This window comes from Ranitomeya imitator, chromosome 3 (assembly GCF_032444005.1).
Source record: "Ranitomeya imitator isolate aRanImi1 chromosome 3, aRanImi1.pri, whole genome shotgun sequence".
Lineage (NCBI taxonomy): Eukaryota > Metazoa > Chordata > Amphibia > Anura > Dendrobatidae > Ranitomeya > Ranitomeya imitator.
The window spans coordinates 738044867-738071996 of NC_091284.1; the positions used below are offsets into that span (position 1 = coordinate 738044867).

The 27130-nt window shown below is 43.3% G+C and overlaps 1 protein-coding gene across 1 annotated transcript in view; it reads left to right on the top strand.

The window, feature by feature from the left end:
• PHF11 (PHD finger protein 11) overlaps positions 1-27130 on the top strand; it is a 234195-nt gene that overhangs the window by 42409 nt on the left and 164656 nt on the right. The window contains exons 9-12 of the mRNA XM_069759902.1: positions 8506-8610; positions 12538-12659; positions 18775-18815; positions 22157-22173. Coding sequence (XP_069616003.1) covers positions 8506-8610; positions 12538-12659; positions 18775-18815; positions 22157-22173 — 285 coding nt within the window. The remainder of the gene's footprint in view (positions 1-8505; positions 8611-12537; positions 12660-18774; positions 18816-22156; positions 22174-27130) is intronic.

A 27130-nucleotide genomic window follows, 5' to 3' on the forward strand; every position in this document is an offset into this window, starting at 1 on the left:
TCGCATCATGTTCTCATACAATTTATGCAGTTAATATCCCTCTATGTCTGTACTGCTACATACTTAGGCTGTTAACTGGTTCATGCAGCTTTACATGAACACCCGATCCTTACACTATGGCTGGTCCAAAAAACGAAAGCAATTGTTACCATCCACCTCTCGTATCTCCCCATTTTCCTCTTTGTAAGCTTGCGAGCAGGGCCCTCACTCCTCTTGATATCTATTTTGAACTGTGATTTTTGCTATGCTGTAATGTCTATTGTCTGTACAAATCCCCTCTACAATTTGTAAAGCGCTGCGGAATATGTTGGCGCTATATAAAATTATTATTCTAAGACCCCTAGGATTGTTATGTTTTTGATATACTTGTCCAAACTTTGGACTTCCCACCATGAGCGAATATTATCCTTATATGTTCCAGTGACAGTAGCAAAAGCAGTTTTAATAGACTGTGTAATACTAAATGAGGAAACCTCTTTGTCCGAAAATACCTCCCTAGCGTCTGTAAACCATTGGTCCATATTAATCTCTCGATAAGAATCCTGCCATGTCCTTCATATCGTGTTATTTATCAATTCACTGTTTCACTAATTTACTAGATATTTCCAAACTTATATTCTAAAACACTCCACAGAACTAATCCAATAGGAGTAATAATAAAAATTAACCTTTATTCTAAGAAATTAAAATACACTAATGGAAAAGATTAAAGGACTTTTTTGGCTCGAAAGTCTCAAAAATAGGTCAGAAATAAGTGGTGAAGGATTGTTCACTACATTTAGTCCCATTTTGTCTTGTTCAGTATTGTTCGTTTTCTAGGAAAAAACTTTCCAAATATATATAGCTTTATATATCTGTTGGGGGATTGTCAATAAGTTCTCTATGGTCTGTTCCTGTCATCAAACTGCCATATTGACAATTTCATCTAGACGTTCATATAGGTTCGTGCAGACGGCCAGCAACTGGATAGCATCAATCGGATAGCATAATACGGTAGTTGTGAGACATTTAGCACACTGTTAGCCCCTGATGATCATGGCGGTAACAAAAGTAGCTGAAACGCGTAGGGATGTTCTTGGACATAGAAGTAGCTAATGAGTGTGACAGTCACTGGCAGGGTGGTGGAAGGGAAATATGGGACACTGCGCTTAACGGCGTTGGTGATATCAAACCAGAGCATTTTTCTCCAGCACACTACGTGTTGTGAGGGTTAAGTTGCATATATGGGCTGATTTTATGTGGACATTCATAGAGGGGGTGGGAGAAGGTCCACTTTATCTCCCCTGGCAGACCTGCCAGGACCTGCGTGAGGTCATGATCATGTGATCAATCACATGATGGTAGAACAGGCTTAGGCTTAAATAACAGCTCTACAGGTAGTCTACGTTGGACTATCCTGGAGAGGAGTCTCCAGTGGCTTTGTGGCTCATCGAGCACAGACTGAACCTGTGCTGCTCCAGAGCGGGGTGCCGCCCACACCATTCCAACACTGTTGCAGCATTATTGTTTTCCTTTTATTGTTTTGTTTCTGTTGTAGCCAGAAAGGCTGAGATTTTGCCCCTATGGGTTGGTTTATGCGGCCTGACAAATAACCAACAAGGACTTAAAGAGACAGTATTCCCATTATTTCTACCTCTCTGTGCCGCCACGTGAGTGAACTGCCACAGGAGGTTTATACTCTCTCTAGATGAACCTGACAGCTAACGCTTTATTTCAGGACATCTATGGCGCATCTTGTTAGTGTTGTGGGCTTGTTTCCTGCACAGCGTCATGTAGGGACATGTATCCGTATAGTCTATTGTAACCCGATAGACAATGCTATTATATTTTTGGTCTGGGCAGCAGGTTTAAATATTAACTTTATCTAGGAGCCAGGTTACAAAAAGTATCTACTATATAAATGTCCAAGGGTCACTTCATCTTTCTGTCTGTCCTTCTGTCTGTCTTTCTGTCACAGATATTCATTGGTTGCGGCCTCTGTCAGTCATGGAAATCCAAGTCGCTGATTTGTCGTGGCAAAACGCCCACGACCATTGCCACGACCAATCAGCGACGGGCGCAGTCCGGCGGCAACATGGCCGCTCCTTCCTCCCCGCAGTCAGTGCCCGCTCCGTACTCCCCTCCAGTCAGCGCTCACACAGGGTTAATGGCAGCGCTAATGGACCGCGTTATGCCGCGGTGTAACGCACTCCATTAACCCCTTCCCGACCTTTGACGCAGCGTATGCGTCATGAAAACCCGTGCCAATCCGACCTGTGATGCAACATATGCGTCATGGCCGGATTGGGCTCCTTCAGGCCGGGTGAAAGGGTTAACTCCAATCTCACCCGGCCTGCAGGGACAGGGGGAGTGGTAGTTTAGCCCAGGGGGGGGTGGCTTCACCCCCCCGTGGCTACGATCGCTCTGATTGGCTGTTGAAAGTGAAACTGCCAATCAGAGCGATTTTGTAATATTTCACCTAAAAAACTGGTGAAATATTACAATCCAGCCATGGCCAATGCTGCAATATCATCGGCCATGGCTGGAAACACTTTTGTGCCCCCACCCCACCGATCGCCCCCCCAAGCCACCGATCTGTGATCCGCTCCCCTCCGTCCTGTGCTCCGCTCCCCCCGTGCTCCAATCCTACCCCCCGTGCTCCAATCCACCCCCCCCCCGCACACCGATCCACCCCCCGCACACCGATCCACCCGCCCGCACACCGATCCTCCCCCCCCCCCCCCCTTATACTTACCGAGCCTCCCGTGGTCCGTCCGTCTTCTTTCCTGGGCGCCGCCATGTTCCAAAATGGCGGGCGCATGCGCAGTGCGCCCGCCGAATCTGCCGATTCGTTCCAATGTGAATTTTGATCACTGTGATAGGTTTTATCACAGTGATCAAAATAAAAAAAACAGTAAATGACCCCCCCCCCTTTGTCCCCCATAGGTAGGGACAATAATAAAATAAAGCATTTTTTTTTTTTCCACTAAGGTTGAAGTTAGAATTAGGGGTAGGGTTAGGGTTAGGGTTTCGGTATGTGCACACGTGTTCTGGTCCTCTGCGGATTTTTCCGCAGCGGATTTGATAAATCCGCAGTGCTAAACCGCTGTGGATTTATCGCGGATTTACCACGGTTTTTCTGCGAATTTCACTGCGGTTTTACAACTGCGATTTTCTATTGGAGCAGTTGTAAAACCGCTGTGGAATCCGCAGAAAGAAGTGACATGCTGCTGAATGTAAACCGCTGCGTTTCCGTGCAGTTTTTCCACAGCATGTGTACAGCGATTTTTGTTTCCCATAGGTTTACATTGAAATGTAAACTCATGGGAAACTGCTGCGGATCCGCAGCGTTTTCCGCAGCGTGTGCACATACCTTTAGAATTAGGCCATGTGCACATGGTGCGGATTTGGCTACGGATCCGCAGCGGATTAGCCGCTGCGGATCCGCAGCAGTGTTCCATCAGGTTTACAGTACCATGTAAACATATGGAAAACCAAATCCGCTGTGCCCATGGTGCGGAAAATACCGCGCGGAAACGCTGCGTTGTATTTTCCGCAGCATGTCAATTCTTTGTGCGGATTCCGCAGCGTTTTACACCTGATCCTCAGTAGGAATCCGCAGGTGAAATCCGCACAAAAAACACTGAAAATCTGCTGTAAATCCGCAGGTAAAACGTAGTGCCTTTTACCCGCGGATTTTTCAAAAATGGTGCGGAAAAATCTCACACGAATCCGCAACGTGGGCACATAGCCTTAGGGTTAGGCTTGGGTTGGAATTAGGGTTGTGGTTAGGGGTGTGTTGGGGTTAGGGTTGTGGTTAGGGTTACGGCTACAGTTGGGATAAGGGTTAGGGGTGTGTTGGCGTTAGAATTGAGGGGTTTCCACTGTTTAGGCACATCAGGGGGTCTCCAAACACAACATGGCGCCACCATTGATTCCAGCCAATCTTTTATTCAAAAAGTCAAATGGTGCTCCCTCCCTTCCGAGCCCCGACGTGTGCCCAAACAGTGGTTTACCCCCACATATGGGGTACCAGCATAGTCAGGACAAACTGCACAACAATTACTGGGGTCCAATTTCTCCTGTTACCCTTGAGAAAATAAAAAATTGCTTGCTAAAACATCATTTTTGAGGAAAGAAAACGTATTTATTATTTTCACTGCTCTGTGTTATAAACTTCTGTGAAGCACTTGGGGGTTCAAAGTGCTCACCACACATCTAGATAAGTTCCTTTCGGGGTCTAGTTTCCAAAATGGGGTCACTTGTGGGGGGTTTCTACTGTTTAGCCACATCAGGGGCTCTGCAAACGCAATGTGACGCCCGTAGAGCATACCATCAAAGTCTGCATTTTAAAACTTCACTACTTCACTTCCGAGCCCCGGCATGTGCCCAAAAAGTAGTTTACCCCCACATATGGGGTATCACCGTACTCAGAAGAAACTGGACAACAAATATTGGGGTCAAATTTCTCCTGTTACCCTTGGGAAAATTAAAAATTGCGGGCTAAAAAATCATTTTTGAGGAAAGAAATTTTTTTTTTTTTTTCATGGCTCTGCGTTATAAACTTCTGTGAAGCACTTGAGGGTTCAAAGTGCTCACCACACATCTAGATTAGTTCCTTTGGGGGTCTAGTTTCCAAAATGGGGTCATTTGTGGGGGATCTCCAATGTTTAGGCACACAGGGGCTCTCCAAACGCGACATGGTGTCCACTAATGATTGGAGCGAATTTTCCATTTAAAAAGCCAAATGGCGTGCTTTCCCTTCCGAGCCCTGCCGTGCTCCCAAACAGTGGTTTACCCCCACATATGGGGTATCTGCGTACTCAAGACAAACTGGACAACAACATTTGTGGTCCAATTTCTCCTATTACCGTTGGCAAAATAGGAAATTCCAGGCTAAAAAATCATTTTTGAGGAAATTTAAAATTATTTTTTATTTTCATGGCTCTGCGTTATAAACTTCTGTGAAGCACCTGGGGGTTTAAAGTGCTTAGTATGCATCTAGATAAGTTCCTTGGGGGGTCTAGTTTCCAAAATGGGGTCACTTGTGGGGGAGCTCCAATGCATAGGCACACAGGGGCTCTCCAAACACGACATGGTGTCCGCTAACAATTGGAGCTAATTTTCCATTCAAAAAGTCAAAAGGCGCGCCTTCCCTTCCGAGCCCTGCCGTGTGCCCAAACAGTGGTTTACCCCCACATATGAGGTATCGGCGTACTCGGGAGAAATTGCCAAACAAATTTTAGGATCCATTTTATCCTATTGCCCATGTGAAAATGAAAAAATTGAGGCAAAGAGAAATTTTTTTGTGAAAAACAAAGTAGTTTTTCATTTTTACGGATCAATTTGTGAAGCACCTGAGGGTTTAAAGTGCTCACTAGGCATCTAGATAAGTTCCTTGGGGGGTCCAGTTTCCAAAATGGGGTTACTTGTGGGGGAGCTCCAATGTTTAGGCACACAGGGTCTCTCCAAACGCGACATGGTGTCCGCTAATGATGGAGATAATTTTTCATTCAAAAAGTCAAATGGCGCTCCTTCCCTTCCAAGCCCTGCCGTGCGCCCAAACAGTGGTTTACCCCCACATATGAGGTATCGGCGTACTCAGGACAAATTGGACAACAACTTTCGTCGTTCAGTTTCTCCTTTTACCATTGGGAAAATAAAAAAATTGTTGCCGAAAGATCATTTTTGTGATTAAAAGGTTAAATGTTCATTTTTTCCTTCCATGTTGCTTCTGCTGCTGTGAAGCACCTGAAGGGTTAATAAACTTCTTGAATGTGGTTTTGTGCACCTTGAGGGGTGCAGTTTTTAGAATGGTGTCACTTTTGGATATTTTCAGCCATATAGACCCCTCAATCTGACTTCAAATGTGAGGTGGTCCCTAAAAAAATGGTTTTGTAAATTTCGTTGTAAAAATGAGAAATCGCTGGTCAAATTTTAACCCTTATAACTTCCTTGCAAAAAAAAATTTTGTTTCCAAAATTGTGCTGATGTAAAGTAGACATGTGGGAAATGTTATTTATTAACTATTTTGTGTCACATAAATCTCTGGTTTAACAGAATAAAAATTCAAAATGTGAAAATTGCGAAATTTTAGAAATTTTCGCCAAATTTCCGTTTTTATCACAAATAAACACAGAATTTATTGACCTAAATTTAACACTAACATGAAACCCAATATGTCACGAAAAAACAATCTCAGAACCGCTAGGATCCATTTAAGCGTTCCTGAGTTATTACCTCATATAGGGACACTGGTCAGAATTGCAAAAAACGGCAAAGTCTTTAAGGTCAAAATAGGCTGGGTCATGAAGGAGTTAACGCTGCTATTAACCCTGTGTGACCAACTTTTTTTACTATTGAGGCTGCCTATGCAGCCTCAATAGTAAAAAGATCTAATGTTAAAAATATTTAAAAAAAATAAAAAATCATCATATACTCACATTCCGGCGCCTTTCCTGCTCCTCGCGATGCTCCTGTGACCGCTCCAGGCAAGCGGCAAGTTCCGGTGGCAAGGATGGTATGCGACAAGGACCTGCCATGACGTCACGGTCATGTGACCGCGACGTCATCACAGGTCCTGCGCCCATACCAACCCTGGGATCGGAAGCTGCCGCGTGCACCGCACACAGGGCCAGGACTTCAACGGAGGGTGAGTATATGTTTATTTTTTTATTTTAAGTCTGTATACTCCATCGCTGGGCAATATACTACGTGGACATGTATATTCTAGAATACCCGATGCGTTTGATTCGGGCCACCATCTAGTTTCTAATAAGACAATAAAATTGCCAGTATGACCATAGTGAACTTATTGATTATTCCCCAACATATTGTGTTACTAGGTCAGGGGTGGGGAATCTTTTTTTTTTTTTTTCTACCAAGGGCCATTTGGATATTTATACCATCCTTCGGGGGTCGTACAGACTCTGCCCACAAAGTACCTCCTGACTCTGGCACTGGTGTCAGGATGTTATCTTCCATCGCATGCCCTTCAATGCTCAGTAGTCAACACTGCATGTGTGTAAAAGCAAGAAGAAATTAATGGGCTGGAGGCAATCAAAATACACCTCTCTGCCCAAGAATACGGTCCCTGAGAATCTGGTCGGGGGCCTGATGAAAGGTCATTGAGGGCTGTAAATGGCCCTGGGGCCTGAGGTTCCCCACCCGTGTACTAGACAGATATATCTGGAAGGTTTGTTCCTATAAAAACAATCAATCTTGAGTAAGATATATTGGGACTAAATGTAATGAAAAATCCTTCATTATTGATCATTTCTGACCTATTTTTGAGACTACAGAGTCAAAAAGTCTTTTAATCTTCTCCATTAGTGTATTTTAATTGTATAGAATAAAGAATCATTTTTATTATTACTCCAATTGGATTAGTTCTGTGAAGGGAACAATGAGGGTGATTTGAACACTTGTGTTATATTTTTTTCATATTTTTCAAAACAATTTTTTACTGTATTTAATGGTGTCTTTAGGGGACTTTTAAGCTGTGACGACTGATTGCTCATGCTATACATAGCAATCTATACAGAGAATCACAATCTCCTATGAATGCCGGCCAAACGCTTGCTTTCACAGGAGAATGGTCCTGACAAACAGAGGTCTAGAGCAGACCCTGGATGTCATGACATCTCATTGGTGTCCTGCGATCATGTCACAGGTGCACCGATGGGCACGTGGAATGATGCCCCCCCCCGCCAGCGCTTTGTTTTTTCCACTGAAAATGACAACAGTATTTAAGAAATGAACAGTCGTGTGTGGAACTCTGCTCCACTCCGCCCTTGGCTGTTAAGGTACCGTCACACATAACGATATCGTTGCTTTTTGTGACGTAGCAACGATATCGTTAACGAAATCGCTATGTGTGACTACGACCAACGATCAGGCCCCTGCTGGGAGATCGTTGGTCGCTGGGGAAAGATCAGAACTTTATTTCGTCGCTGATCTCCCGCTGACATCGCTGAATTGGCGTGTGTGACGCCGATTCAGCGATGTCTTCACTGGTAACCAGGGTAAACATCGGGTTACTAAGCGCATGGACGCGCTTAGTAACCCGATGTTTACCCTGGTTACCATTGTAAATGTAAAAAAAAAAAAAAACACTACATACTTACATTCCCGGTGTCTGGTCATGTCCCTCGCCTTCAGCTTCCCGCACTGACTGGTGAGCGCCGGCTGGCCGTAAAGCACAGCACAACGGTGACGTCACCGCTGTGCTTTACGGCCGGCGCTCAGTCAGGTACATGATTGCTGATTAAATCAATGGCCATTTGCCAGGAAAGTTACAGGCTCGGTGTGCGAGCCCGCATCAAAGTCAGGGATATGAAATAAATGTACGTCCTATATTGTGAAGCGGTTAAAACGTGACATACCAAGAGGAAACAAAAACTGCAGTGTCAAAAATGCAGATGAAAAAATGCAAATAACTTACAGGTGAAGAAATGCTGCAGAAAATTTGCAACAATAAGACATAACCTTTAATATTTTTTTTTATTTTTTTTTTGTCTTTTAAAGCTATACTCCCCTCTGGTGACACAGAAAGACTCCCAAGAGGATACAGAAGGGTTTGGATTTAATATTGACTCTGTGCTCTCTGAAATCGATAGAGGACATAAATTGGTAAGTTCATTGCCTTCTTTTTTTCAGCCAGTTTTTTTATTCTATCCTCTATCCAGCTCCTAAGTTTCTGTCCCTGTCTATATTGATGTTTCCAAAATGAGTATAACCCAATATAGTTCACTATTTATTTTCCCAGACTAGACACAATTTCCATGAGAAACCAATTTGCTTTATCAGTATACACAGTAGATGATCAGAGCTCTCATACTTGTCATATTGGGTTGTTTTGTTTTGTTTTTTTCCATCTTTTGCTCTTTGTAAGCTCCACTAACGTGGCAAAGAGGGCAAATCTAATGACTATGTGCAGCTTAATGACGCCACTGGTTATGTGCTGTGCAGATGACTAATTCATTTTGGTTTTCCCGGTTAAAAAAAAAGCTGTTTTGTCTTTTGCTAAGGGCTCATTCAGACATCCATGGTCATAGATCTCGTACTGTGATGCACTGTCTGGCCGCGCATCTCCCAACCCGAGCGTGATGGCTTCATATATTTCTATGAGGCTGTCGCACTCTGTTCAGTCCACACATTGTGATCTGACATCGGATCGATTATCGTGTACGTCTGAAAGAGCCCTCAAACTTGATTCACACATCCAGGTCTCCTGTAGTGATGAGCGCGTGTACTCGTTGCTCGGGTTTTCCTGAGCACGCTCGGGTTTCCGAGTATTTATGACTGCTCGGAGATTTAGTTTTCCTTGCCCCAGCTGGATGATTGATTTGCAACTACTAGATAGCTTGAATACATGTGGAGATTCCCTAGCAACCAGGCAACCCCCCCATGTACTCAGGCTGGCTAGTAGCCGTAAATCATCCAGCTGGGGCAAGAAAAACTAAATTTCCGAGCAGTCATAAATACTTGGAGACCACCCGAGCGTGCTCAGGAAAACCCGAGCAACGAGTATACTCATCACTAGTCTCCTGACATGACCAGAATGCGACGGCCGTACAGACATCTACAGTTCTGGTCAGGAGACCCGTAGCCACTCCATGATGTGTGAATCCTGCCTATGATGTTCAGAGTAATACATCACACAGGCAGCCTTGTCGTAGTCTCCACCATTCAAAACTGGCGGTCACAGCTCACTTCCTCCCCCTATCTTCATAACATCCTTTGCCCATATCAGAGCATGCCCAGATCATGGGGACAGAGACAATCTCTTGCTGCTAATGTGCGAAAGGCTGCTGACAGGAATATTATGTATGAGTTTAGCACTGGCCTTAAAGGGAATCTGTCACCCCCAAAATCGAAGATGAGCTAAGCCCACCAGCATCAGGGGCTTATCTACAGCATTCTGTAATGCTGTAGATAAGCCCCCGATGTTACCTGAACGATGGTGGTCCCGCTGCGGTCCAAAGGGCGTCGCGGTCCGGGGCCTCCCATCTTCTTACGATGACGTCCTCTTCTTGTATTTACTCAGAGGTTAGATTATACTCACCCAGGGGCGGTCCGATCTGATGGGCGTCTCGGTCCGGTCTAGGGCTTCCCATCTTCATAGGATGACGTCCTCTTCTTGCCTTCATGCTGCGGCTCCGGCAGTGCGCAGGCTCTGGGCCTCTCTGACCTTTCCTGGCGCCTGCGCACTGCAGTACTTTGCTCTGCCCTCAACAGGGCAGATAAGTACGCCTGCGCCAGAGCCGCAGCGTAAATACAAGAAGAGGAAGTCATCGTAAGAAGATGGGAGGCCCCGGACCGCGACGCCCTTTGGACCGCAGCGGGACCACCATCTTTCAGGATACATCGGGGGCTTATCTACAGCATTCCAGAATGCTGTAGATAAGCCTCTGATTCTGGTGGGCTTAGCTCATCTTTGATTTTGGGGGTGACAGGTTCCCTTTAACCAATTACCATGTTTTCTATGTATTATTGTACTGGGGTACTGCTGTGCAGTTCCCCAAGGTGATAAGTATGGCAGAGTAGTATACAGCCATCACCTTGCTATAATGTCCAGGACTAGAGAGGAGCCAATGCCTACCATTTATGTCCAAAGATGCTGCTTTTAACGGTTGACAGAAGGATGGCTCCATCACTCTTGTACCCCAATCTCTCAAAACAGGGTGTTGATTTTTTGCTATGGCAGCAAGGATAACAAAGCTGTATGCACCTTCACAGTTTTGGCATCACATAACATAAAACATAAAGTCTTGGCTCTCAGACTCTAGTGAAAAACAAATGTGTGTGTGTATATTATATATTTTTTATAAACTTTTTAAATCTGCAAACGTCTATTAGCATAGAAAGGAAATTTGTTATCCCTGCAATCCTTTTGACGTGCAGAAAAAGTTAGCATATAGTGAACATCCTAAAATAATATGCCAAAAAATGCAGTTTTTATTAATCTTACAACCTCCAAAAAATGAAGTTAAAATTAAAAATTTGTTTAACTGGATCAAGACCAGCCCATTTTCACCATTTCTTTGACCAGGCACTTTTTTTTTCCGTATATGCAGTTTAAAGAGTTGTAAAAATGTTGTTGTTTGGATATTCAAATAATTCTATTCAGTATTTTTTTTTTATATATAATTCTGAACATGTGATCAGAGCTGTCCATCAGCCTTGTTCAATGAAAGCTCTGAACACAGCATTAAGACTGTTCGGGCATGAGGGTGAGTTGTTCTAGGCGCCCATCAGCGCTACCGTGACATGATCTTGGGGTGCTGATGAGTCACTATAACAGCCAATGGCGTGTTGAAGACCTCTGTGCCCATCTTCAGGTAGCTCCCTTGGAACCCAGAAAGATTATTGCTGTATCCAGAAAAGTCTGATATATAAAAATAATTAACCTAATCGTTAAACACTGTAAACAGAAAAAATTTAAAATGCCAAAAATGGTTGACTCGATGCTGCAAAAAATGCTCTAAGAAGCGATCAAAATGTCAGATCTATCCCAAAATGGTATCAATAAAAACATCACCCTCATCCAAGTGACCATGAGAAAAGCTGATATGGGGTGCCATTTGTCACACCACCACCGATCAGGTATTGATTAGTAATGAGCGAATATACTCGTTACTCGAGATTTCCCGAGCACGCTTGGGTGTCCTCCGAGTATTTTTTTAGTGCTCGGAAATTTAGTTTTTCTTGCCGGAGTTGAATGATTTACATCTGTTAGCCAGCATAAGTACATGTGGGGATTCCCTAGCAAAAAACAGAACCTAAAACTGCTTATGCCATGTGTTGAGTAGTTAGAAGAGGTTGATGGTCAGAGGAAGGCAGAACTAACAACTGAAAAAGGAAAACCTGTAAGACATAGAATTTTGTGGCACTTTCCAATGTATGTCTCTAGCACAATCTAAAAATACAGACTGAGAAACCTATCCTAAAGTTGGGGGTGGTGTTCTTTTTCTTCTGTGTTGCTGCATGCTTATGATTGGGCAACTTGTATAGGGGGAATAAATGCACGCCCCCAATGAAAACTAATACTACGTTCACATGATCGGGAAGTAGCAGTGCTTTGGATTCTAATCACGCAGGTAAATGCTAATGTGTTCACTGAACCAGGCGGATTAAATGCATCCAGTACACTCTATTGTGGAAATTGACATGCTGCGGCTCGTAAACCTGCACTGCGGGTGATCCTACGCAGCGTCAAATAGAAGCACAATAGTCATGGGATTTCCAAAAGTCCCATCGACTGTGCTTGTATTGTACAGCGCTGCTATTCCTGATCGTGGGCACGTACTCAAACACCCACTTGGACTTAGCAAAAAGTTAACTCGTTAGGTCCTAAATACTTTGATTGCTAATATCATCGCAAATAAGAAGCAAAATTCAAAAAAAAACAAAAGACCATGATTTATTACACTCTGTAGTAAGTAATGCAACTTGTGTCCATTTCAGCTTGAAAAAATTGGTGGCGGTTCCTCGTTAAGCTTTTTATTTGATAATTAGTTTTTACTTTTTATAACACAAGTTTTTTTTTATTTGCAGCGATGTTTTTATTGCAAGAAACGAGGAGCAACTGTCGGCTGTGACGTCAGATCTTGTAAGAAAAGTTATCACTATCCATGTCTAATAAAAGATAAGGGCAGCCCCATTCCACATAAATTTATGTAAGTTATATTTTGTTTTGAACTACATGAGCATAACTACGTGTGTGTATATACAGCGAGGCGGCTACCGGTGCCTTTATTAATGCACGTCGATTCTGACAAATGTTTCTTAGGCTATGTGCACACGTTGCTGATCCGCAGCGTTTTTTCAAGCATTGTTAATCAATGGGAATCCAGAATTGGTGTGCACATGCTGAGGAAACTTCTGCACTGATTCGCAGCGTTTTATTTTCCGCAGCATGTCGATTCTTTTTGCAGATCTACAGCATTTCTGCACCCATTGACTTACATTGAGTCACTCAAATCTGCAGCTAAACCGCAGATGTAAAAAGGTTTGAAGATTTGCGTGCCAAAAACTTTTTTCTGGGATTCCCATGTAAACTAGCCAGTAAAGGCTAGGCAAACATCTGTGAGCTGATATTAATAGCCTTTATGGCTATTGGCTCCTTCCCAGAATACTAAAACCAGCCCTCAGCTATCGGTTTTCCCTCTGCTGGTTATGAAAATTAAGCGGGAGCCCACACAAATTTTTTCCTTTTTTTTTTTTTTTTTTAAATAAACATACTGCATTTAACGCAGATTTCTGAGGGTATGTTCCCAGAGTCAATAAATGCTGCGGGTTGGACGCTGCGAACATCCACCGCGTCCAACAGCCAGATGTTACAGCATAGTGGATGAGATTTCAAGAAATCCCATCTCCACTATGCGTGCATGGGCACTCGAGGTTTCCCTGCGGAGACGGACATGCGGCACATCTTTCCAGACCGCAGCATGTCTAGTTATCTTGCTGAGACGCTCACCATCCCATGTATAGGGTATGGTGATTTCGCATGGTTCAATGAACACCTGCGTTCAAAAGCCAGCAGCACTTTGGACGGAGCGGACATATGCTGCTTCCAAAGCACTGCCGATTACTGACCGTGGGGACGTAGCCTAATAAGTTATTGTTTTTTACAGCATACAGGTCCTTCTAAAAAAATTAGCATATAGTGTTAAATTTCATTATTTACCATAATGTAATGATTACAATTAAACTTTCATATATTATAGATTCATTATCCACCAACTGAAATTTGTCAGGTCTTTTATTGTTTTAATACTGATGATTTTGGCATACAACTCCTGATAACCCAAAAAACCTGTCTCAATAAATTAGCATATTTCACCCATCCAATCAAATAAAAGTGTTTTTTAATAACAAACAAAAAAACCAACAAATAATAATGTTCAGTTATGCACTCAATACTTGGTTGGGAATCCTTTGGCAGAAATGACTGCTTCAATGCGGCGTGGCATGGAGGCAATCAGCCTGTGACACTGCTGAGATGTTATGGAGGCCCAGGATGCTTCAATAGCGGCCTTAAGCTCATCCAGAGTGTTGGGTCTTGCGTCTCTCAACTTTCTCTTCACAATATCCCACAGATTCTCTATGGGGTTCAGGTCAGGAGAGTTGGCAGGCCAATTGAGCACAGTAATACCATGGTCAGTAAACCATTTACCAGTGGTTTTGGCACTGTGAGCAGGTGCCAGGTCGTGCTGAAAAATTAAATCTTCATCTCCATAAAGCATTTCAGCCGATGGAAGCATGAAGTGCTCCAAAATCTCCTGATAGCTAGCTGCATTGACCCTGCCCTTGATGAAACACAGTGGACCAACACCAGCAGCTGACATGGCACCCCACACCATCACTGACTGTGGGTACTTGACACTGGACTTCAGGCATTTTGGCATTTCCTTCTCCCCAGTCTTCCTCCAGACTCTGGCACCTTGATTTCCGAATGACATGCAAAATTTGCTTTCATCAGAAAAAAGTACTTGGGACCACTTAGCAACAGTCCAGTGCTGCTTCTCTGTAGCCCAGGTCAGGCGCCTCTGCCGCTGTTTATGGTTCAAAAGTGGCTTTACCTGGGGAATGCGGCACCTGTAGCCCATTTCCTGCACACGCCTGTGCACGGTGGCTCTGGATGTTTCCACACCAGACTCAGTCCACTGCTTCCTCAGGTTCCCCAAGGTCTGGAATCGGTCCTTCTCCACAATCTTCCTCAGGGTCCGGTCTCCTCTTCTCGTTGTACAGCGTTTTCTGCCACATTGTTTCCTTCCAACAGACTTACCATTGAGGTGCCTTGATACAGCACTCTGGGAACAGCCTATTTGTTGAGAAATTTCTTTCTGGGTCTTACCCTCTTGCTTGAGGGTGTCAATGATGGCCTTCTTGACATCTGTCAGGTCGCTAGTCTTACCCATGATGGGGGTTTTGAGTAATGAACCAGGCAGGGAGTTTTTAAAAGCCTCAGGTATCTTTTGCATGTGTTTAGAGTTAATTAGTTGATTCAGAAGATTAGGGTAATAGGTCGTTTAGAGAACCTTTTCTTGATATGCTAATTTATTGAGACAGGTTTTTTGGGTTATCAGGAGTTGTATGCCAAAATCATCAGTATTAAAACAATAAAAGACCTGACAAATTTCAGTTGGTGGATAATGAATCTATAATATATGAAAGTTTAATTGTAATCATTACATTATGGTAAATAATGAAATTTAACACTATATGCTAATTTTTTGAGAAGGACCTGTATGTAGGTTATTTATTTTAATGCTCCTACATAGGCTGGTGACTGTGTGTGTGTCTTTATTTAATTTTGTGAGTCTTTATTTACCGTATATACTCGAGTATAAGCCGACCCGAGTATAAGCCGACCCCCCCCCCCTAATTTTGCTACAAAAAACTGGGAAAACTTATTGACTCGAGTATAAGCCTAGGGTAGGAAATGCAGCAGCTACCGGTGAATTTCAAAAATAAAAATAGATGCTCCATACCATTCATTATTGCCCCATAAGATGCTCCATATAAAGCTGTGCCACATATAATGCTGCATACCTTTCATTATTGCCCCATAGATGCTCTGTATAAAGCTGTGTATAAAGCTGTGCCACATATAATGCTCCATATTGTTTATTATTGCCCCATACATGCTTCATATAAAGCTGTGCCATATATAATGCTCCATATTGTTCATTATTGCCCCATAGATGCTTCATATAAAGCTGTGCCATATATAATGCTCCATACTGTTCATTATTGCCCCATAGATGTGCCATAGAAAGCTCTGCCATATAGTGCTCTGCACCGTTCATTACCCCATAGATGTGCCATAGAAAGCTCTGCCATATAGTGCTCTGCACCGTTTATTATGGTCTCATAGATGTGCCATATAAAGCTGTGTCCTATAGTGCTCTGCACCGTTCATTATTGCCCCATAGATGTGCCATATAAAACTGTGCCATATAGTGCTCTGCACCGTTCATTACCCCATAGATGTGCCATAGAAAGCTCTGCCATATAGTGCTCTGCACCGTTCATTATGGTCTCATAGATGTGCCATATAAAGCTGTGTCCTATAGTGCTCTGCACCGTTCATTATTGCCCCATAGATGTGCCATAGAAAGCTCTGCCATATAGTGCTCTGCACCGTTCATTACCCCATAGATGTGCCATAGAAAGCTCTGCCATATAGTGCTCTGCACCGTTCATTATGGTCTCATAGATGTGCCATATAAAGCTGTGTCCTATAGTGCTCTGCACCGTTCATTATTGCCCCATAGATGTGCCATATAAAACTGTGCCATATAGTGCTCTGCACCTTTCATTATTGCCCCATAGATGTGCAATAGAAAGCTGTGCCATATAGTGCTCTCCACCGTTCATTATGGTCCCATAGATGTGTCATAGAAAGCTGTGCCATATAGTGCTCTGCACCGTTCATTATTGCCCCATAGATGTGCAATAGAAAGCTGTGCTACCGGTATATATAATGCTGCTGCAATAAAAAAAAAAAAAAAATGCCATACTCACCTCTCTTGCTGCCCGCAGCTCCTCAGTGTCCCGTCCCGGCGTCTCTCCGCACTGACTGTTCAGGCAGAGGGCGGCGCGCACACTATATGCGTCATCGCGCCCTCTGACCTGCACAGTCAGAGCCAGAGAACGGGAAGATGGAGCGGCGCCCGGCGGGTGGAACGTGGACAGGTGAATATGTAATACTTGCCTGCTCCCGGTGTCCCGCTCCTTCTCCCGGACAGCTGGTCTCCGGGTGCCGCAGCCTCTTCCTCTATCAGCGGTCACCGTTACCGCTCATTAGAGAAATGAATATGCGGCTCCACCCCTATGGGAGTGGAGTCCATATTCATTTCTCTAATGAGCGGTCCCACATGACCGCTGAACAGGGGGAAGAGCTGCGGCACTCGAAGACCGTGGGACTGCAGGGACAGCGCCAGGAGCCCCGAAAGCAGGTAAGTATGCCTCATACCTCTCTCCCCCTCACCCGCCAACCGTGACTCGAGTATAAGCAGAGAGGGGCACTTTCAGCCCAAAAATTTGGGCTGAAAATCTCGGCTTATACTCGAGTATATACGGTAATTGTGTGTGTGAGTGTCTTTAATTAAAATAATGAGGGTATCTGGCTGAAGAGGTTGAACAAGGAAATGGCCTCACAATTTATTTATTTTTAATAATATATCTTCATTTAGCTTACAAATATGCGCAGAATTTCAATTGCGTTTTCTGCCAATAGAGACAAAATCCGCACAGAATTATACACAAGCAAATCTGCAACGTGCGCACATAGCCTTATAATCTCTCTCAACTTCTAAATATTCATAGACAGTCACTGTAGATGGTCAAAATTGTCATGTCAGATCTTCAGGTTTGGTAAAAAAAAATTGCATGTAAAGTGCAGAAATTGCCGTGTGTCAGTGCAATTGCTCAATGGGCTGGCAATGAAGTGATCACTGTCATTTAAAAAAATATTCAGTGAAAACCAATAGTACAACCCGAATATGGGAAACTTTGTAATATATCTTTTCAGAGAAATATGCCGCTTTCTCCACTCACAAAACACCTCTCTTCCCCTAGCCTTATGAACTCTATATCCATTCTGAAAAACATCTTAAATCTGTTTTGGTCAATTCTGGAGGGACTGCCAGCAGAGTGAGGTGTCAGATTATGCCCCTTATCACATTTTATGGAGAAGGGAGGTGGAAGGAGAAGTGAGGGGCCATCAGAGCAATGAGAAACCAGGCAGACGCAGGCAGATCATGCTGGAGCTTCTTCAAATTTATTTCACTTTAGTGCTTGATTCACAGCTACTCAGCTCAGTAAAGCTGTATAATATCATCCTTGCTTCTGCCTGAGTGCTACAGAGAAAGTAGGAATTTATCTCTCTGTAAGTTCTGTGTATGGGAAGGATTTTAGCAGCTAATCTATACTCGCTTGCTCAGAGAGAATTTAAAAATTCGAACTGGAGCTTGCAGAAAGGAAAACTGATCTTGATTTATTCAGTATTGAGTATGAGTGCCATGCACAGAAATCCCCGCACTTACAGGCAGCATTATCTGCTGTCAGTGAGGTTTTTAATGGAGTCAATTTTCAAGATGATATCTCCAGGCTCATGTTTCTTGTGCTACTGTGAGCAACCGTGGCCTGCAGTGTCTCCGGCCTTGTCTCCCATTGAGCACATCTGGGACGTTATTGTTTGTGCACGGGAGCTGCCAGCAGCGGATCTTGTTGATTTTTGTGCCCAAATGCTTTGTGTGGCAGTACCTTCCTCAAACAAACATTAATAATAGCAGCTAAGGCGTGTAAGTGCAATAATTTCTGCATGGGACGCGCATACTCCATACCGAATAAATCAAGATGTTTAGAAAACGTTGTTTCCATTTTTTATCATTTATATGTCACTAACATATCTATCATCCCAGGTGTTTTCCATAATTCCACAACTTTTCCTTTTGGTGTGGCACTTTCAGTCTTTAGCCGTGTATGTCACCAACCTTTGAGTAGAGCTGGCCCTGTAGGGATCTATTGCACGGCCTTATAAAAAAAAGTGAGTTCAAGCTAAAAAGGGCTCCAGCTTCCAGATCCAATTGCCGGTAATATCATGATTTTGTTATTAATTGATTAAAAAGATACAGAAATAAAATTTAAAATGGGGAGACCTCTGTGAAACAATTTTGAACAACAAACATTCACAGGTCCGTCTCGGCTCAAAAATGTAAACTGACATAATTAATGTTAAAGCTTATTGCTCGAAATTACACTTATTATAATTGTGTTTTACAGTGTACATTGTGAAAGGCACAAAATTTTACCAGAGGCTAAGGGTAAGTCTTTTTCTTCCGCTTCTTTTCTAATGTGTTATTGTCTGTATCTGATATTTATTGGGTGTCTTCACACTATATTCAGGGCTTACATCAGAAAAATGTCCTGAATTATTATACTGTAGACACAGAGCCCTGATGTATGCAACTGCATCCGCCATAGGCTGCCTTGTAATAAAAAAGTGTATACCCCACGGGCTGCACAAATAGTGGCATTAAAGAGAATTTTCCAGCTTTTGTCACCTAATATGAGAGCAGCATAATAGAGGGACAGAGACTCTGATTCCAGCAATGTGTCACTTACAGAGCTACTTGTTGAAGTTGGAGGACTAGAAAATCTGATACAATGTAGTCCTCTATATTCATAAGCTGTGTATAACCCCGCCCCCACCACGGATTTGCAATTTTTTGCCTACGCACAGTGTACACAGAAAGCTGTCACTCTGTGGTGTAGCGGGGTTATACATGGCACAGCATTCAGAGAACTGGTAGATGTACAGAGAAGACAGGGATTTTATCAAAATAACTAGATGTTGGCCCGATTCTAACGCATCGGGTATTCTAGAATATGCATGTCCAATAGTATGTTGCCCAGTCACATAGTATATTGGCCAGCCACGTAGTATAAAGCAGAGCCACGTAGTGTAGAGACGTAAAAAAAAATATATATATATATATATATATATATATATATATATATATATATATATATATATATATATATATATATATACTCACCTTCCGAAGGCCCGTTGGAAGTCCTGCTATACTCGCCCTCCGCCGCCTTTTCCGCTCCTCTGGACGCTCCCGGGATCGCTCCATTGCAAGCGGCAGCTTCCGGTCCCAGGGCTGCTGTGAGCATGACCTATGATGACGTCGCGGTCACATGACCGTGACGTCACGGCAGGTCCTTGTCGCACACCATCCCTGGGAGCGGAAGCTGCCGCATGCAATGGAGCGATCCCGGGAGCGTGGCGAGGAGCGGTAAAGGCGGCGGAGGGCGAGTATAGCAGGTTGTTTTTTTTTTTTTTATTTTTAACATGACATATTTTTTACTATTGATGCTGCATAGGCAGCATCAATAGTAAATAGTTGGGGACACACAGGGTTAATAGCAGCGGTAACGAAATGCGTTACACCGTGGGCCGTTACCGCTGCCATTAACCCTGTGTGAGTGGAGGGGATTACGGAGCAGGCGCCGGGCAGTGAGTGCAGGGAAGTAGGGGAGGGACTAATCGGACTGTGGCCGTCGCTGATTGGTCGCGGCAGCCATGACAGGCAGCTGCCGAGACCAATCAGCGAACGAATAACCGTGACAAAAGGACAGACAGACGGAAGTACCCCTTAGACAATTATGTATATAGATAGCAAGTAGCCCAGTAAATGACACATCACTGGAATTGGGGTCTCTGCTCCAACATAATGCTGCTCTCAGGTGGGGTAGCAAAAACGTGTTCCCTGATTCCTTTTATTGTTCTGCTCATTCGTTGGTGGGCAGCTTGGATATTTAAACAATCTCTCATAAAAAAATGTCGTGGTCTCAGTATAGCTGCAGTCAAAGTGAAATAAGAGCCGAAATTCGCCAAATTACTATGAGTTTGTATCCTATTGACAATTCTGTATCATTGAGTCTTTATGTGAGGTGTCCCAGCTGTCTTAGAAGGCGTGGTTCACTTTTTTTCTTTTTTTTTTTTTAAATGAGTGAGCGATCAATAACCCCTTCAAGGAAACTTGTAATCACAAAATGTTCCATTGTTTTAAATCAGTTTTTTATGGTAAATGTTTAGGTGCATTGGGTGACTTTTCAGCAGTCTCAATATCATCACAGATAGATAGGCTTACAATGAAAAGATAACACAGGATCGACCATTCAAAACTGGTGGTCACAGCTCACTTCCTCCCCCTATCTTCATAACATCCTTTGCCCATATCAGAGCATGCCCAGATCATGGGGGCAGAGACCATCTCTTGCTGCTAATGTGCCAGTGGCTGCTGACAAGAATAGTAAGTATGAGTTTAGCACTGACCTTAGAGGGAACCTGTCACCCCCAAAATCGTATATGAGCTGCGGGCACCGGCATCAGGGGCTTATCTACAGCATTCTGTAATGCTGTAGATAAGCCCCCGATGTAACCTGAAAGATGAGAAATAAGTTATATTATACTCACCCAGGTGCGGTCCCTGTGCGGTCAGGTCCGATGGGCGTCGTTGTCTGGGTCCAGCGCCTCCTATCTTCATACGATGACGTCCTCTTCTGGTCTTCTTGCCGCGGCTCCGGTGCAGGCGTACTTTGTCTGCCCTGTTAAGGGCAGAGCAAAGTACTGCAGTGCGCAGGCGCCGGGCCTCTCTGACCTTTCCCATCGCCTGCGCACTGCAAAACTTTGCTCTGCCCTCAACAGGGCAGACAAAGTACGCCTGCACCGGAGCCGCGGCAAGAAGAGGAAGTTATCGTATGAAGATAGGAGGCGCTGGAACGGACCACGACGCCCATCAGACCGGGACAACCCCTGGGTATTTCTTACCTTTTGTTACATCAGGGGCTTATCGACAGCATTACAGAATGCTGTAGATAAGCCCCTGATGCCAGTGGGCTTAGCTCATATACGGTTTGGGAGTGACAGACTCCCTTTAAAGAGAACCTGAACCTGTAAGGTAAAGCTACCACCATAACTGCGCTGTGATTAATCCGACGCTTGCTGTGAAGGAATCCGATCTGCTGGTAAATAATCCCACTGTGAGGGGCCGCCCCTGTCACCTTAGTACAACCTGTCTGCGGCTCCGGTTTTTGTTTACAGCGATACAGAAGTGATGTCCCATCTACCTCACATGACTGCTGCAGCCAATCACTGACCTCAGAGGTGATGCTGAGGTAGAAAGTGCAAGACCGCTTGGGCCAATGATTGGCTGCAGCTATCAACTCTGAAAATGGACAACCCCATTAAATTGTGGCTATCCAGCATTGTCTTGTCTTTTGAAGCTTCTAGACCTGAATAATTTTACTTATAGGTTTTAAAGGGTTATTATCGTCTTGTTAAATGGGTAAAATTGCAAAGTTTCTTGTATGTACAGCATTGGAGCAGCCTGCGCCGCAGAGACAAAGCTGCTTCTGGGGAGCTTTCTGTTCAGGCCAGTGGCACAAACCTGCCGTCAGCCCGAACTTATATTCTTTAGCAGTGCACAGCCCCCCTCGGCAAGTAGGAAGCCTGGAGGCAGGGGAGCTGCGCGCTTCTGAGGAACGATCAGAAGACAACCTCTATAAATAATTATTCATGAATCCTTCATTCTTTCTTTTTGTCACATACCTGGTTGAGTTCTGACCATAGTGTTGTGTTTCTATTTTCCAGACTCAGGGCACCTACAGGTAAAGTATTTGGATCATTCTAGCTATTACCTTTCATGAACAATCTTTTTTTTTTTTTTTTTAAAGAGAAAACTTCACTTCCAAATTAAAGGGATTGTACAGAAGGATTTGTTTTATATATATATATGCACCTCACTTATCCTCTTCCCCGCGGCAATGCCTTAAAAAAATATGGTGAAATCTGATCTTTGTTTTAGGAAATTCAAGGCAAAAAGTACAAATGTAGTATTAGGAAGGCCACATGCTTGTACAATGCAGGATGTGCTGTAAATGTTTTCATAAGAATTTGGGGAAGTTGTGAAATGTCCTATAAATGTCTGTTCTGTTCCTGATCTGAGGATCTCGGCTGTTAGTAGAGATGAATCTGTGCTGCACTCTATGCACATGCTCAGTAGTGACCAGGACTGTGCAGTAGTAGTCGAGATAAATCTGTGTTGCACTTTATGTACATGCTCAGTAGTGTGGCAGAGCTGTGGGATTGTAGAGGAGATTAATCTGTGTTGCACTTTATGTACATGCTCAGTAGTGACCAGTGCTGTGGGGTTGTAGATGAGATAAATCTGTGCTGCACTTTATGCACATGCTCAGTAGTGACCAGTGCTGTGGGGTTGTAGATGAGAGAAATCTGTGCTGCACTTTATGTACATGCTCAGTAGTGACCAGTGCTGTGGGGTTGTAGATGAGATAAATCTGTGCTGCACTTTATGCACATGCTCAGTAGTGAGGCAGTGCTGTGGAGCCGGAGTCAGGGAAATTGAGGAGTCGGAATCAGAGTTGTCGGTGGTTTGGCTTACTCACTCCACTGCCCTTTTTTTTTTTTTTTTTTAGATCCGTGCATGATTACTAGAAAAGCTTATCTCTAGGTTGTTGTTTTTTTTTTTTAACTCCTTTAATTCACTTCTTTAAAAAAAAAATCTGTTCTTTCTGACCCCAATTCATCAAGCCGCATGCAGCAGAATTGTGCTGTAAAACTGCTTGAAATGTAGCAACATGGTTCCACAAGTCAAAATTGTGGGCAAATTTTGCAGCTCTTGCCATTTTTTTCACCAGTCCCACTGAGTTACATCATCTTTTTGAAAAGTTCTCTAAATTACGCCAGTCCCTGGCTGCTGTAAGCTTTCTGCCGGAGGCGCGCAGCAGTCGTGAAAGAGGTGTATGCCTCTTAAAGAATTTTGTGCATCTTCCTCTTTCGCTTCATTAAGACTCTACCAAACACCAACAAATCAGTAAGAAAGGGTGATTTTTTTTTTTTCCCCTTCCGCAGACCCCTATGCTTCTTAGGCCGGCTTCACACTCAGCGTATGAAAATACGGTCCGTATATTACGGCCGTAATACGCTGGAAAGTCCCAAAAATAGTGGTCCGTAGCTCCTCCGTAGGCAGGGTGTGTCAGCGTTTTTTGCGCATGGCATCCTCCGTATGTAATCCGTATGGCATCCGTACTGCGTGGTTTTCTCGCAGGCTTGCAAAACCAACATACCGCTATAGAAGTGATCCATGTGTCCCAAAAAGAAAAAAAATATATATATATATACACCAAATAGCAAAAAGAAGGCAGCACTCCAAAAGTTTCAGATGAAAAAGAGGTGAAGTTTTAATCGACCCACATTACTGCGCGATGTTTCGGCTCACTGAGCCTTTTTCAAGCCTGAAAAAGGCTCAGTGAGCCGAAACGTCGCTCAGTGATGTGGGTCGATTAAAACTTCACCTCTTTTTCATCTGAAACTTTTGGAGTGCTGCCTTCTTTTTGCTATTTGGTATACATGTTGGATTAATGTTTGGACCATTTTTATCCAGGAGGCTAGGCACCCACCATTGGTGAGCATTGTGCTGCTCCATTATATATATATATATATATATACATATATATATATATATATATATATATATATATATATATATATATATATATATATATATATATATATATATATATATATATATATATATATTAATATTTTTTCCAGCGCTATACAGCTTGAAAGCCGGTAATTCAATTACCGGCTTTTTCTTTCTCCTTCCTAAAGCCCGACATGATTTGAGACATGGTTTACATACAGTAAACCATGTCTTCTCTCCTCTTTTTTTGCACATTCCACACTACTAATGTCAGTAGTGTGCATCTGCAAAATTTGGCCGTTCTATCTACTAAATTAAAGGGTTAAATGGCGGAAAAAATTGGCGTGGGCTCCCGCACAATTTTCTCCGCCAGAGTAGTAAAGCCAGTGACTGAGGGCAGATATTAATAGCCTGGAGAGGGTCCACGGTTATTGCCCCCCCCCCTGGCTAAAAACATCTGCCCCCAGCCACCCCAGAAAAGGCACATCTGGAAGATGCGCCTATTCTGGCACTTGGCCACTCTCTTCCCATTCCCGTGTAGCGGTGGGATATGGGGTAATGAAGGGTTAATGCCACCTTGCTATTGTAAGGTGACATTAAGCTTAATTAATAATGGAGAGGTGTCAATTATGACACCTATCCATTATTAATCCAATTGTAGTAAAGGGTTAAATAAAACACAAACACATTATTTAAAATTATTTTAATGAAATAAAAACAATGGTTGTTGGAGTATTTTATTCTACGCCCAATCCAGTCACTGAAGACCCTCGTTCTGTAAGTTAAAAAACATAATAAACCAACAATATCCTTACCCTCCGCAGATCTGTAACGTCCAACGATGTTAATCCATCTGAAGGGGTTAAAATATTTTGCAGCCACGAGCTTTGCTAATGCAATGATGCTCATGGCTGCAAAAACCCCGGAAAATGAAGGTAAAGTAGGTCAATGACCTATATTTAGCTTCATTTGCGGTGAGGCGCCCTCTGCTGGCTGTTCCTAGATCGTGGGAAGTTTCCTAGAAAGCTCCCAGGCTTTCTAGGTAAGTTCCCACGATCTATGAACAGCCAGCAGAGGGCGCCTCACCGCAAATGAAGCTAAATATAGATCATTGACCTATATTTAGCTTCATTCCCCGGAGTTTTGCAGCAAGGAGCAGCCTGCATTAGCGGAACTCCTTGCTGCAAAATGTTTTAATCCCTTCAGAAGGATTTACATCGTTGGACTTTACAGATCTGCGGAAGGTAAGTATATTGTTGGTTTATTATGTTTCTTCTTTTACAGAACGAGGGTCTTCAGTGATTGGATTGGGCGTTAAATAAAATATTACAACAACCTTTGGTTTTATTTCATTAAAATAATTTTTAATAATGTGTGTGTGTTTTTTTTTTTTAACCCTTTCATTCAATTGGATTAATAATGGATAGGTGTCATAATTGACGCCTCTCCATTATTAATTAGGCTTAATGTCACCTTACAATAGCAAGGTGGCATTAACCCTTCATTACCCCATATCCCACCGCTACACGGGAATGGGAAGAGAGTGGCCAAGTGCCAGAATAGGCGCATCTTCCAGATGTGCCTTTTCTGGGGTGGCTGGGGGCAGGTGTTTTTAGCCAGGGGGGGGGGCAATAACCGTGGACCCTCTCCAGGCTATTAATATCTGCCCTCAGTCACTGGCTTTACTACTCTGGCGGAGAAAATTGTGCGGGAGCCCACGCCAATTTTTTCCGCCATTTAACCCTTTAATTTAGTAGATAGAACGGCCAAATTTTGCAGATACACACTACTGACATTAGTAGTGTGGAATCTGCAAAAAAAATGGAGAGAAGACCTGGTTTACTGTATGTAAACCATGTCTCATATCATGTCGGGTTTTAGGAAGGAGAAAGAAAATGCCGGTAATTGAATTACCGGCTTTCAAGCTGTATAGCGCTGGAATAAATATTAATATATATACATATATGTGTCTCACTGACATATATATATATATATATATATATATATATATATATATATATATATATATATATATATATATATATATATATATATATATATATATATATATATATATATATATATATATATTATTTAGGTATATATATATACATGTGTGTACACATTTATTCTACCTATTGGACTGGAAGCTGTCAGTGTGATTTTACTGTACACCGCACTGAATTGCCGGCTTTTCTCTCTAACAGCGCTGCGTATTTCTCGCAAGTCACACTGCTTGTCCGTGTGTAATCCGTATTTTTCACGCTTCCATAGACTTTCATTGGCGTATTTCTTGCGCAGTACGGTGACAAACGCAGCATGCTGCAATTTTGTACGGCCGTAGAAAGCCGTATAATACTGATCAGTAAAATACGGCAGATAGGAGCAGGGGCATAGAGAATAATTGTGCCGTATTTTTTGCGAGTTTTACGGACGTAGTTTCTGCGCTCTTGCGTCCGTAAAACTCGCAAGTGTGAAGCCGGCCTTAGATTACCTGTTTCATAAAGTCAGGAACCACCGACAGGCACAAGATAGGCTTTTACGGGTTTTTTTGCTTCTCATATCCAAACTTCATGCCACATTGAGTAAGATGTAATTACGTGAAATAATGTGATATATGGCAATTTCAGGTTTTATACCCTTCTTCATTCGTAGCGGAGTCACTATTTACAGGGTTGCCCACAACTCGGACAACCCCTACTCAATTCTTATGTTTACCCTCAGTATATTAATAACACTTATACTCCCCTCTGGTACCGCTGGCGCCGTTCCAGCAGTGTTGGCGCTGGCTCTCCCTGGGATCATGTGACATTATATCGCGCGATCTCTGCTGCTAATCATCACTGCTGGCTCGACTTCATGCCTTTGGGGAAATCAGGACCTCCGGAGGAGGTGAGGGCTGCTGCTGCTCTCTCATATCCTCTGGATGTATGTGATACGTCTGAAGGTGGGGAGAGTGAAGCCAGCACTGACTGGCCACAGGGGTTGTGTTACATAACAATGTCACGCGATCCCGGGGAGAGCCAGAACAGGCACCGCTGGAACCGGAGGTGAGTGTGTTATTTTACTGGGGGCAAATATAAGGATTGGGAAGGGGTGTCCAAGTAGCGGACAACCCC